Genomic DNA, 13,401 nt, shown 5'->3' with positions numbered 1-13,401 from the left:
TAGAAGGATAAGATATGAATAGGATAGAGTAACCGGATTGAACTATTTCGAGGACCCAGTGGTCCTGTGTAATACGCTGCAAGGCATGTTGGAAACTCTGGAGGTGGTGGCCAAATGGGCACATAGGCTGTGGAATCAAGGGGTGGTAACGCAGACCCTCGATCAACATTTCAAAATTGTTGTTTATTCCCAGATAGGTGGGAGGTGGTTGCTTGAGCTTGACTTTGTCTGCGCTTAGGGGATTTAGCATGATTCAAATTTATGTCGTATGGCTTGGGTTGAGGCCAATAATATTGCTGTGCGCACGCTCTTCGGTAGGGTTGGTATCGTCTCCTGGGAAGAGATGGGTGAATGCCCAGGGTGCGCAGTGTCGTTCTAGAATCTTTCATGGTGTGAAGTAGTTCATCAGGTTTTTTTTTGGAAAACAGTTGTATGTTTTCCAAAGGGGAGGTCCTCCACTTTGGTCTGCAGATCTTTAGGATGCCAGATGCAGAAAGCCATGAAGATCTGTGCATAACCACGGAAGTTGCAGTAGTACAGGCTGCTGTGTCCGCCGTGTCTAAAGAGGCTTGTTCTGGAAATCAATTGGCTCTCGCTCAGAATTGATTTAAAGTCCGCTCTCCTATCCTCTGGAATGTTGAAGGCAAATTCAAAAAGTTTACTGTAGTTATCAAAGTCGTAGCTGGCGAGGAGTGCAGAGTAGTTTGCAATCGTGAATTGCAGAGTGGAGGACGTGTAAACCTTGCGACCCAACACGTCAAGGCGTTTAAGGTCCTTGTCTTGCAGGGTGGGCTGATATTGTGGCTGTTTCGTCCTTTGTGCGACTGCATCCATGACGAGAGAGTTCGGCTGTGGGTGAGAAAATAGGAAGTCAGCATCCTTAGCAGAAACATAGTATTTACTTTCAGTCTTTCTGCAGGTTGGTAATAAAGAAGCTGGAGTTTTCCAGAGTGTGTCAGCTGGTTCCAGAGTGCTTCATTTATAGGGAGCGCGATCTTTGAGGGTGCAGAGGGTTGAAGGATTCTGAGGAGTTTGTGTTGTGTCTCCTGAACCTCTTCTAGGGGGATGTCTCGACTGAGTGCTACCCTCTTGAAAAGCTCTTGAAATTGTTTACAGTAATCCACGTTCTGTGGGGGCGGGGAGAGGGCTCCGTCTGGAGCAGATGGAGAATTAGGGTACGGTGAGTCAGGATATGGTTCATAGCTCATGTTCTCAGGAGGGGGTTCAGGTACTCTAGAAGTGGACGAAGCTGGAGATCGAGGCACAGAAGCAGGTAGTGGTTTCGTGGAAGAGGTCCGAGGATGAGTGGTAGGAAGATGTGGCCAAAGGTACCACTGAGGCCAAGGCATAGGGTAGGAGAACCCAGGTGCCATCCACAGGGGGGGCAAAGCTGGGAAACTGAGGCTGGTGGCTGTGGACTGTAGCCTGAGATGGAAGAGCTTCGGGTGGAGAGGCAGGTGGGGAGAACTCCACCTGCTGCTGTATATTGGGTTCGCTGTCAGTGAAGGTAGCCAGTTCAGTTGGTGAGAGTGGCTGTTTGAAGAGTGAGCCCTTTGTATTATGAGCGAAGAGTTAGGCTCAGGTGGCACTGAGAGGTCACATTGAGTGAGGAACTGTTGCTCCTGCTCCCTGGTCTGCGCTGAGCCTGGACTGTGCTCTAGCGCATTAGCAAGTGAAAGTGTCAGTGGTGCCAAGGGTCTGTGGGAAGTGCCCTGAAGGGGTCCGCTGCTGGTGCCGGGGCAGGAGGCAGGCTTGGTGCCAATGTTCTTCCTGGCACCGGGGCATAGCGCACAGCCGGCACCGCGGCTATTTTTAGCGCTGAGGTGCTCGGTGCCGTGGAAACCTTCCCTGTACGGGAGGTCGGGTTCCTGTCTCCACGGTCTGCGGGAGCTGCGGCTGAGGCTTTAGAAAGAGCTGAGGCGCCTGCCTGTGGTGCTGTCAGCATAGAGGGTAAGGATCTCGCGGGAGACCCTTTACCCTTGTCGGAGTCTCTCCTGTGAGACTGTTGTGCTTCTTGCCTCTGCCCCAGAGAGGGTGAAGCAACGCTCCCAACTGGTTCGGATCTGGCCGGGGAGCGTGTAGGAGCAGATTTAACTTTCCCTGTCTCCGAAAGCAGCTACAGGGATTTTTCCATCAGAAGCATTTTAAGCCGCAGGTCCCTGTCGCGCCAAGCCCTTGCCTTGAGGCTCATACAGTGGAGACACTTTGCAGGGATGTGGGTTTCCCTGAGGCACTTCACACAATGTGAGTGCCCATCTGACCGTGGCATGGAGTCCTGACAGGAAACACACTTTTTGAATCCTGAAGCCCCTGGCATTGTGAATTAGAAAGGGCAGGGGAGAGTGTCTCAACGAGAGACAAGCCTGAAGCGAAAAGGTTTTGTGTTTTTGTTTTTTTAACTAAGTAACTAACTATGTAACTATACTAAAGGAAGGGAAACAACTAAGATGTAACTAATAACTATTTCTATATTCTATATTACTTTTTTCCTACAGAGAGCAGCAAAGAGAAGCAGCACTGCCCCGAGTCCCGTCTTCAGCTGGGGACAGCTGAGAAGGAACTGAGGGGGTGCGGGACACAGGCACTCAGGAAGATTCCAACGAGACAGGAGATACCAACTGAGCACCTGCGTCCCGACCAGGCACTGCTACTGAAAATCTCTGATCAACGGTGACGGGACACACCGACATCTAGAGTGGAGCACCCACAGGGACAGCACTCAAAGAAGTTGAAATTGTTCATTATGCTTCTTTGTGAAAGAGTGATTCACCAAGAAACATTTGTACTCTTCATGAGATTCTTCACTAGAACATACCAAAAAAACACTTGATCCAAAGAGGATGCTGTCCCACACAGTTTCCATGGGCCAAAAACCACAGAAGCCTCTTGCTAGCTAGAAAGCTCCCACCAAAAGCCACTTCCACCTCCCTCTAAAATAAACAAACCAAATAGTCACCTTACATATGTTTAAAACATGTCTTTTTAAAACAAGATATCAGATTCCAACAGTATTATCCTTGCACAACAAAGTTAAATTCAGTTGGGATACATCTTGATTTCAACTATTTATGTCATTTACATACAAAAATAGGCAAACTCTAAAATGCCCTAGTTCATCAATTAGTGTGAAAACAGTTTATCCACTAAAACCACAGATGTTATTATACTATTTCAAATTGCTTTAAAAATAAAAGATGAGAAGTTATACCTTACAGTACAATAACTTTAAGGGCAATGTACCCACAGAAGTGGATCAGACCCCTCAATACTTTGACACTGCAGGTCACCAATTTAACAAGTGGAAGGAGGAGCAGAAAGTTAAACTGCAGAGGTTTAAACCTCAACTCTGAGTGTGGAATTATTTTTAATATTTTTGGCTGTTGTGTATGCACTTAGATTCACTTATTACCATAGATGTTTCAGGCTCCTAATTCTATTCTCTTTTCAACACTATTTCTTTTGCGTATTTCTCACAGTATGAGCTTGTCTTCAGCGCAGCATTAGCTCAAGTTATTTACACTCAAATTAACTTGAGTTAAGCCAAGCGAGAGCAGTCACAGTGCAAAACAACACCCGAGCCACACAGAATGATTGGATTAGCAGCAAAGAGTAGCCTGAATCCCAACTGCATTACTAGTGCAAGTGTCAGCAGCACTCAACCCACCCCCCAAAAAGTCAGCTAGCTCCAGTTTAAAGCACTACTTAACTCATGCACGAGATTTACATACAGCTGCAATTCAGACTGGGGAAACACTCAAGTTATACCCAGAGCTAACAGTGCAGTGAAGACAACCCCCGTGACAACCTCCCTTTCATATCTACTTTTCCTTTGTAACATCCATTTACATTTTTCTCCCCCATAGCATTATCTTCAGCACTGGGAAATGGGTTAGCTTCCCACCTTTTTTCCCTTTCCATCATGTCTAGTTTCTCCTCTCTTGTTCTGAGCACCCGCTCTAAATGTTTGTCCTCATTTGCATGCTAGCTATTGTTTAATACATCAGAACTCAAACAAGCTCAAATCTGTACAACAGAGCCTAGGACTTCAAATCACAAGTGATTCAAGTCAAATTCTGTGAAAGCCCAACTTTGAGCTCTCTTTAAAGAGAAAATAATGGCTCCACTATGTGATATAAGTGAAAACTACTGCTAGTGCATTTTTAACCTTTATCCCTTCTTCTCCTTCCTTATTAAACTACACTACTTGTTAAAGTTATTTCTGCTTCTCAGCAAGTAAGCATGAGGTGCTACACAAGCAGTGCATCAGAGATGTACAGGAAGAGGCCAGATGCCAACATTGATCTCCATGCATGCAGTACCCACGGGCTCAAACCCAGTCATGCATCAGTACATCTTCAGTGCTGATCTGTTACCTTCTTATAGTTTAGATTGTCCTTTTACAACACCAGAATAAAACATTTGCTTTTCATTGCCTTCTGCAGGTATGAAATTTAAAGAATTAAACTCCAACATTTATTAAAACTGAAAATCACTGCACCCTAAAATCTTTGTTAAGGTTCAGTTTACAGACCCCAAACATGTAATAAAGAGATGGTCTCCACCCCGGAGAGTTTATAATCTGAATGTGTGAAAAGATGACAGGAAAAAGAAAATTAACAAGCAGAGTAAAGGCAGGAGAAGAAGTCAAGGTAACACTTAAAAAGAGTATGTTTTGCATAATAAATCAAAGTCTCAGTTCACCTTGCCTAGCCATTGTCAAATGGAAGAGGTGAGTCTTGAGGAGGAAAACTGGTGATGTCCGCCAGTTTGGTCAGAGAACTGATGAGCAAGGCCTATCAAATCTAGAATGTAATACGGACCAATAATCTGTTATTTAAGTCACAGCATTACATTTCTTTCAAACAAGCTAATGAAAGCTGAAAACTTTCAACTATAACAGGAAATCTGTTTAATTCCTGGTATCTACAGATATACATCTCTGTAGATTCCTACTCTTGGGTGTGATTCCAGTGCAAAATAAGTCAGGGGCTCACACTGTTTTAGACTGCAGAGCCTCTGACGCACCTTAGTTAGAGAATGTAGTTCTATGGCTACTTCAATACCTATGCCATCCCCCTGAATTCCCAGCGCAGCTCATTTCAATAGCATAGTGTGGTACGCTCACATTAAAGCCCAGTAAAAAGTACTAGGAGAAAAATATTTTCAAAATTCTCCCCAAACTATGAAGGAAGAAAGGTGGAGGAGCTGTAAATTGGAGATGAGGCATCTTCTAGTGGTAAACTATTTGCAAAGGTAACTCTCTGTGGATCCGTCTCTTGGATACTAACAGCTCAAAGAATATTTGAAAAATAAAATTAAGTAGAAAAGTAGATGCCATGCAAATAGAAAGCTAACTTGCTTTAAACAGAAAAACAACAAATGTATTGTATATCATAAATTACACACATATATACCACATTGACATTTATGGTGGATAACGAGGGCATTATTACAGGTACCGTATTTCTAATGCCAACTAAATTACTACAACTTTCAAATAAAAATACACCAAGTGATAACTATGATTTTCCTTTTCTTTATGTATAATTGGCTACCTGTGCTCAGACTCAACACTACTGTTCTCACTTATAGACCTGATATTACTACAAAGGTCTGTGTTATTGGATGGTCATGTGTACACCCACCAAAAGCTAATCACAAACTAAGAAGTTATCTCTGGTATCCGGTTTGAAGTATTACTGAACCTTAAATTTTAGTTGTGGTAAACTGGGAAACTGAAATGTATGCATCTACTTTATGTTTAGACTTCCTGAAGAATGTAGTAAAAACAACCCAAATGAAACATCATATTCTAAAAATTTTTTTTTTATACTTCACATTTGAACTGTACTATGAAGACATAAAAGGGACTTTTTTTTACAATTTAACTTATGGTTTCTGAAAGTCTGACAGGGTATTAGTATTTACTCATTTTAGGTAATGACTTCAGGAAAACAAGATCTCACTATTGCACTTCACAAACCCAACCGCCTGGCAATGTACAATACAAACACTAGTTTACTTACATGGGTATCATTAGCTACTGCATAAATATTGATGCTACAAGTAAACAGGTTAAAAAACAATAGCTGTGTGATAACTATGGCATCTTCTGACCATTATGTAAACATCATAAATAACTGGTTACAAAAATTATAAAGTTCTAATTAAATGTTTACAATAAAAACATTAACGAAGTGAACACATCAGAGTCCAGGACGTACTGAGAACAACCTGGCAACTAACCTTCACATGAGGTTTTGAAGTGTGTAAAACTATTGACTCAAAAGACAACTTGAACAGTGCTTCACTACCACTCCTCTCTTAACTTTAAATTAGACGTAGATAGGCAGTTAAATTCCATGATTTTGTTTAGTAAACGGTAGCACCCCAACAGATTTGCAATTGGAATAAAACCAGATATATTTTTAAATGGTATCCAGCACAGCTTTCTATGGTATTTTTCCTCACAACTGCAGCAGCTTTTAAATTCTTAAACAGAAATGCAATAAACTGGGAGGATAAAATGCTTCCCAAATGTTGTGAGGTTTTTAGATAGTAAATGATAGGCATGAGAAGCAGATGAAAACACTGGAACACACAACCAATTTAGGTCTTATTTACTCTAGACTATTTTGGATCCACAATTCCCAGTACCAACAGAGGCAGAGATCCAATAATGACAGCACCAGCAGAATGTATAGTTTAGACAAGATGAGACCAGAGTCTCTTCTACACTACTGCTTCATCTAGTACTATCACCAAGAGAGCCACTGGAAATTATGGATCTGAAAATTCTAGTACAGATGAAGCCTTAATGTGAAGGCAGAGTGATTTTGAGAAGATCAGTTAAAGAAAAACAAAATTAAGATTTAAACATTGTTAATATTTTCACTTGTCACTGAAGAGCTATTTTAAGCCTTTATTTTTATTTATAGTCAGCTGTGGTAGAATGTTATGAATTCTGTCACTTTGAAACTATTTTTCGGTCAGGCAAAATAAACAGCCTTTCATAATTTGGAGCAATTGAGGGAAAAACTTTCTATTTGCTATTTAAATAAGCCCTATTTAAAAGATAGGTAAGTGATCTAAGCTCTGGGTAGACATTGATAAATTCTACTCTGTGCATTTCTGAAACTTGTACTCAATTAAGCAACTGATGGGCTTACAGCAATCCCTGCACAGTTTGCAAGCTGTTGGTGTTTTCCCTACCTCCAAGAAGTACAGATCTCCAAATCAGCAATCTACTAATACTCTTACAAAAGTGGGTGAAGTATGGCCTGTAAGGTGCAGATTTAGCTAGACAAGTTAATTCTGCGTGCAGCTCCTACTGAAATCAATGGCAGACGCTGGCCATCAATAGATACTGTGGTGACAGATGTGCTAAATTATAGAAAAACCTGAAATCGATTAAATTTACTCAAAGTTTCTCAAGTCTTTTTGGACCTAATTCTGAGGGCATACTTTAAAAAATTTGACCTAGATGGAACAATCTGTATTTGAACTGCATTCTCAGTATTTTACCCAACAAGATTTGTGCCACATGTGTTTTAAATGCCTTTCTGGTTAATCAAATACACATTTAAAAAAATTAAGCAATCACGGATATCACTTTAATATTGACTGCAAAGGGATATTACTATACAATATATATCCTAGAACTTATCATCCAAGTTCTCAGATCCCATTCATGAACATTTGCTCTCAACACTCTGTTGTAGGTATTATAATTTGTATTTCAAAGATGGGTGCGCTAAGAAAGAGGATAAGTGACCTACCTAAAGTCACATTACCAGAGTAGGAGAAGTAAGAATAGGACACACGGGTAGTAATTTCCAGTCCTGTGCTTTTACCACATGACATGCAAGACTAGTGGTCTAAAAATCTAACACAGTGGTCTATAGATGTTACCTTTTTAATCAGAGATGGATCAAATCTTGATCCCATAGTTTCCATTTTATGTAACTTTCAGAGGACACAAGATGCAGAGACAGGCACTGGAGTTAGTCAGAGGAAGGCCACCCCCAAAAAAATGGAGGCTTGAGTATTACCAGCAGGAAACTGACAGAGGGGTGTGCTAGAGGAGATCTGGGAGAGGGGCACAGAGAAAGTTTTGGAGACTGCTCCTTACTGCTTTGCAGAAGCCAGCAGGCTCTGGACAATACAAAACAGAAATAGTTCCTTCCCTCTTCAAGTCGCAGCAAACTATGTGGAGATTAATTTATCACACGCCTAATAGCCAGAGATTGATCCATAAAATAGAGCCCAGAGCCTAACACAGAACCCAGGTACAAATCTCATCATCCCTCCATTTTTCATTTGCAGTACTTGAACAGCTCACCAGAACACTGCCCTTGGAATTCACCACCATCTCTTTCTCTTTTGTATATACCTCTGACTTGTTTCCACGCAAGTAAAGTTTTCAAACCCAACTGGAAATCATAAATAAGATATGAGAATTGGAGTCAAAATAATGAATTTGGTAGCCTTGTGTGTTCTGGGCTACCTATCTGAGCACTGCAGTTTTAAGACTAGTTATACATCCTTCAGACAGTGCAAATCACAGTTATAATTATCTGCACTATAACTACTGAAGAAGTTACTAGGATATTTGTTCTGAGGTAGACAGACAAAACCGGGCACATGGTAGACACAAAACCATCATTCTGTGCTTCTGAAGTACAGTTCTACTATGAAAAAGGATTATGTGAAAGTGACATTGTGAAGCTAAATAGTTATGTCAGTGATTCCTAAGCAAATTTGTTCAAAGCATTTTTTTTTAAAACTAGCCATACTGCAAACTAAACCTAAGATCAAAGTCAAGATGGGGTCTCTGTCTTTCTCACACATCTGCAATAGTACCAAAAATGTGCTGGTTAAGTGGAGCTGCAAAGGTATAACTAATTCCCTTCAGTGGGGCTGGACAGATCATTTGACCTTGCAATTTGAACACAGGCCCCAAGCCTGTAAATTGTTCCATGCTGGTATACCTCTTCCTTCACCCACATAGAATTCCACTGACTTCTATAGAGGATCCATTCATGTAGAACAACCTGCAGGATCAGGACCCTGGTTAGCAATTCTATTGATAGGTGAGAAGCAACAGAAGCCAGCTCATTCTCCTCCTGTGCTGATTCTGCAGTGGTAATTGGAGGGGGAAAAATAAACAAACTTTACTTTTGTGTCACTAACAAAGAGATAACTGAATACACAAATGGAGCATATCTGTTAAGTAATATGCTATTTTTATTCAGTCACTTTTCTGATTAGAACATCACATTTTATTAGAGATCCACATGGAGCAAATTTATGGGTTACATATTGAATGAATTTACTAATTTTTTTAATGGATATAAGCTCTGACCATATAGGTCTTGACTAGCCAAGAGATAGAAACTATGCCCACAGCAGATCTGTCAAAATATATTCACAGGAAGGAGGCACCATGCTGCTGTCCTAACTCAAATTTGCAAAGATTTCCAACTTGAGCATACACATCTCTGAAAAAAGTAGGATTTGGCACTTAAAAAACAACAACAACAACAACAACTTAATACCCATTCACACAATGATCTGATATACATCACGGAGCGATATCTCCCAATGAAACAGAAGTGAATGGCGCTAAGTTCCTGCAACGTAACAGCCAGTTGCCAACAAGATCACAACAGTCAAGATAAAGCATTTCGTGACTCAAACAGACTAAAAAGGCAAAAGCAGCCTATTCTAACTTAAAATCATTTCAAATATTAATATCTGATTATATTACTCAAGAAGTAAATGCCTTCTAACTGAGCAAACCACAGAAAGCAACAGTCTAACACCCTCTCTCAAATCTGTATGGGCTCAACAGTGTTTACAGAACTGAAATATGAGTAAACCCCCTTTTGTCCCCATAAGAGAATATAATTTTGATCTGATCTCTGGATATTTTCAATGGAGTTAGATGGTGCCTTTTATATGTAGCTGTTTATCATATTTTAGATCTAGGTTTAATACATTTCCTAAGCATGCATCATTCACGGAAGTGTTAACCAAATTCTATTTGCAGGACCAAATTCTGCTCTCATGCTGTCTGGCTGAAGGCAATAAGGTTGGACAGATGAAAGAACTTGAACACAATGGAATTGCAGAACTGCCATTAATGGCATGATTTGGCCTGCATAACCTCTTTATTACAGGTGATGCACGAAGAAAAAGCACACTTTCCCTCAGATTGAGTAGGCACGGTTGAGAATGCAGAAAAACCCATCTCTTTACTTTAAAGTTAGCAAATGTGAAAAGGAAGCTATTGAGAAATAAGAAGAGCAGAACCCCACAATGCCAATTTTCAGAGCTTGAAACAGTGACCAGACTTCTCCCAGCCAGAAGACTAAACCTACATCCAGAGGTTGCTATGAAAGACTGGAGGCATGGAAGAGGAAGCCAGAAAGGTCCAGTGTAAATGTTCTGCAAAAAAACCCAGACTCCATCCCAGCTACTAGGAAAGAGGAGGGTCTTTGGTTTCTTGGCAGGATGCTGTCCATACTGCATATTAGCATCTGGCTACCAGGTATTTGATAAGTCTGTAGCTCCCCTCACCCTTTGTCTGTTGGAAGGCAGAAAGTTACATTCCTGCACACACACACACCCCGCAAAATCGACAAGCCTCTTGAGGTCCTCTTTGTTGCTGTACAAATGCTGGCACTGGCAATGGGGGTAGGGTAAAAGGGTTTTCATTACTCTATTGCTCCTACAGCCTCCTAGTTTCCTTTTTTTCAGTCCTCATCTGCAAATAGCTTGTGTGTGTGACTTGGTTGCCACTCACAACTTTGCTAAACAGCAGAAATAAAAAGTGCCATGATTCTTGTCAATTTCACTGCTTCCCACAGGGTCCTGGATATAGGCTCTGGAACTGACCCTGGGCAGTATCACTCTCTGGCCACTTGGAAAAAACCATATTGGAATTGTCTGTTTGCAGACTCAAAAACACAGCACTACATTAATTCATGTTAGTTATCTCTGTAGCCAAAGTAATAAAATATGTTTTCGTTAAAGTTCAGATTCTGCTCCATCAATTTTCACTTCCTATGGGGAAAGAAAGGAAGAGGATTTTTCAAGCCCTGTCATTTTTAGTGTCTCTTTTTATTTTAATTTTGTTTTTTAAAAGAAGATCTTCACTTTAGAAAGGGAGGTGGGGCTGGATGGCGCTAGGAACCCTTCCCTTCTGGTTACCTGCATCTAGTCCAAGACAGCTGTTAACAAGAGTGGAAGCCATCTGCTTGGTGGTCTCTGGAAGGATTTGATAGTCTCCAGTCTAGTTTCCATCAGATAGGCATCCATCTCACAAAACACGATACAAATTAGTAATTTCAGCAGAGAGAACAAGAACAAAGTGGGCTCATAAAATAAATGACCCTTTCACTCTTAGTTACAGTCCCTTCAGGTCAGGACTGAGTTATGCTGGTGAAGCTGTGTTGCTATTACCTGTGCTCTCTCTAGTCTGTGGACAACAGATCTTGAGTCTGATGTCCTGGGTCAAATAATTATCTTTCACAAGCCACTAAATTAATCTTAAAAAACTGGAAAGGGGAATCAACACACAGAGTCCATATCGGACTTCTGTAACAAAGGAGGAAGAAAGACTTCCAGATCTGAGCTGAAGACTCAAGACCTTAAGACCAATTTGTAAGAGTCACCAGAACTCTTACATCAGTAATTGCATTGGTACATAAAGAAATCACAGTCACAGAAACAGACTGATAACTTTAAACACTGACAAAGTAAGTTTGCACACAGTCTAGGTTAGTTAATTTTACATCAAACCAGAGATCATAACTCTTTCTTTCCTTTAGTCCGTTCATTACGCTTAGTCTGGAATAATCAAAATGTTTTCATCTACACTGATTCACCCACAAATCTATAGTGTGCACACATGCACCATGACAAGCATAACACTCACTCTACACAGAACACAAAATGGATTAACAAGGACCTCAATATACATAACACAGTCTCAAACAGGAAAGAATCAAAGCAGTTTCTAACAAACTAAACTTAAATATATTTTGCCTTTACTTGTATCTTAATTCCAAAAAAGTGTTAAAGCCTCATTAAGAGTTTGATAGGGAAACAACATTTCAGAATTCAGACTGTCACGTACGTCATCCTTTGCAAGATATTGCAGCAGACACTGGGCATGACAACTGATGAGTGGTCTGCAAAAATCTAGAAAATTGAGACAAGACTCATTAAAGAAATATAACAGTTTGGACTTTCAAGGGATCACAAAAGGCAGACAATTCATTTTAAGATGAAGTCCTCAAGTGGCACTCATTCCTGTCTATGTATTGCAGACATCTCAAATCAGCAGCTCAAGTCTTGGAAGAAAATTACGTGCTGCAGTTTTATAGGCAAATCAGGGTTAGTGCAGGGTTTTTTTTTATGTAAATCAGATCCTGCATATTAATGCAACATCTATGCATTGGAGGGAAGAGGGGAGGTGAAGAAACCTGTGTTTCATATTCCACTCAGGAAATATTTTGAAGTTAAAACCCAGACGTAGGAAGGCCTGGGATTTTAAAGCTGTGAGAGACTCCGCAGAATCCCTTTTCCATTGCAAAGCCAGCCCTGCAGCACAGAGTAAGGAGGAGGGCAGGGGGAGATCAGAGGCAGGGTGGGGGGCAGCACAGATAAATAGGGGGGCGTGGGGAAGACACAAGAGGATCATGGTGTGGGTAGGTGGGAGAAAGGGAGTTGGGCTGAGACAGGGCGCAGGGCTCAGGCCATTGAGCGGAAGACTGGGGGCACTCACGATCTCCCCGAGGCCCAGGAGCCCGCCTGAGGGCCGCGTCCCTGGCCTGCTCTCAGGGCAGCCCCACAGCATCAGAGGGGACTTCCTCTCCTCCCCGCGGCGCCGGCTGCACAGGGGGCCCGGGGCCCCGCTCCCCGCCTACAGCCAGAGCCCCGGGGCGCGAGGCGCCCTGCCAGCTCTCACCCATCTGCTCCCGCAGCCCCTTCAGCGACGAGCCGCCACCCTCCGCCATCTTCAGCCTAGTGAAGGAGCCGCTGCCGGCACAGCCTCGGAAGAGCGGGAGGCGCAGTGCGCAGGCGCCGCGCCACTCGCGCCCGGCAGCGCTGCCGCGAGGGAGGGAATAACGCCCGCAGCCGGCTCCTCCGCTCCGCTCCTCAGCGCCCCGCCCCCTCCCGGCCACAGCGTCTCTCAGCCCCGCCCCCTCAGCCCCTCCACAGCGCCTCTCAGCTCCGCAGCCCCCTTCCCGCCCCGGCCCCGCCCACCCAGCTCCCGCCCCGCCTCAGAGCCCCTCAGCCCCGCCCTCTCCCGGCCACAGCGCCTCTCAGCCCCGCCCCGCAGCCCCCTCCCGCCGAGCTCTCGCTACGGCCCCGCCCACCCAGCTCCCGCCC

At 42.7% G+C, this 13,401-nt stretch overlaps 1 protein-coding gene across 1 annotated transcript in view; it reads right to left on the bottom strand.

The window, feature by feature from the left end:
• MAP7D3 (MAP7 domain containing 3) overlaps positions 1 to 13,181 on the bottom strand; it is a 63,337-nt gene extending 50,156 nt beyond the window's left edge. The window contains exon 1 of the mRNA XM_073358441.1: positions 12,977 to 13,181. Within this exon, the coding sequence (XP_073214542.1) occupies positions 12,977 to 13,025 (49 nt within the window). The 5' untranslated portion in view covers positions 13,026 to 13,181. The remainder of the gene's footprint in view (positions 1 to 12,976) is intronic.
• Between the last annotated feature and the right edge of the window lie 220 nt (positions 13,182 to 13,401).

Source organism: Lepidochelys kempii, chromosome 9 (genome assembly GCF_965140265.1).
Source record: "Lepidochelys kempii isolate rLepKem1 chromosome 9, rLepKem1.hap2, whole genome shotgun sequence".
Classification (NCBI taxonomy): Eukaryota; Metazoa; Chordata; order Testudines; family Cheloniidae; genus Lepidochelys; species Lepidochelys kempii.
This window is presented reverse-complemented; position numbering and strand designations above follow the sequence as displayed.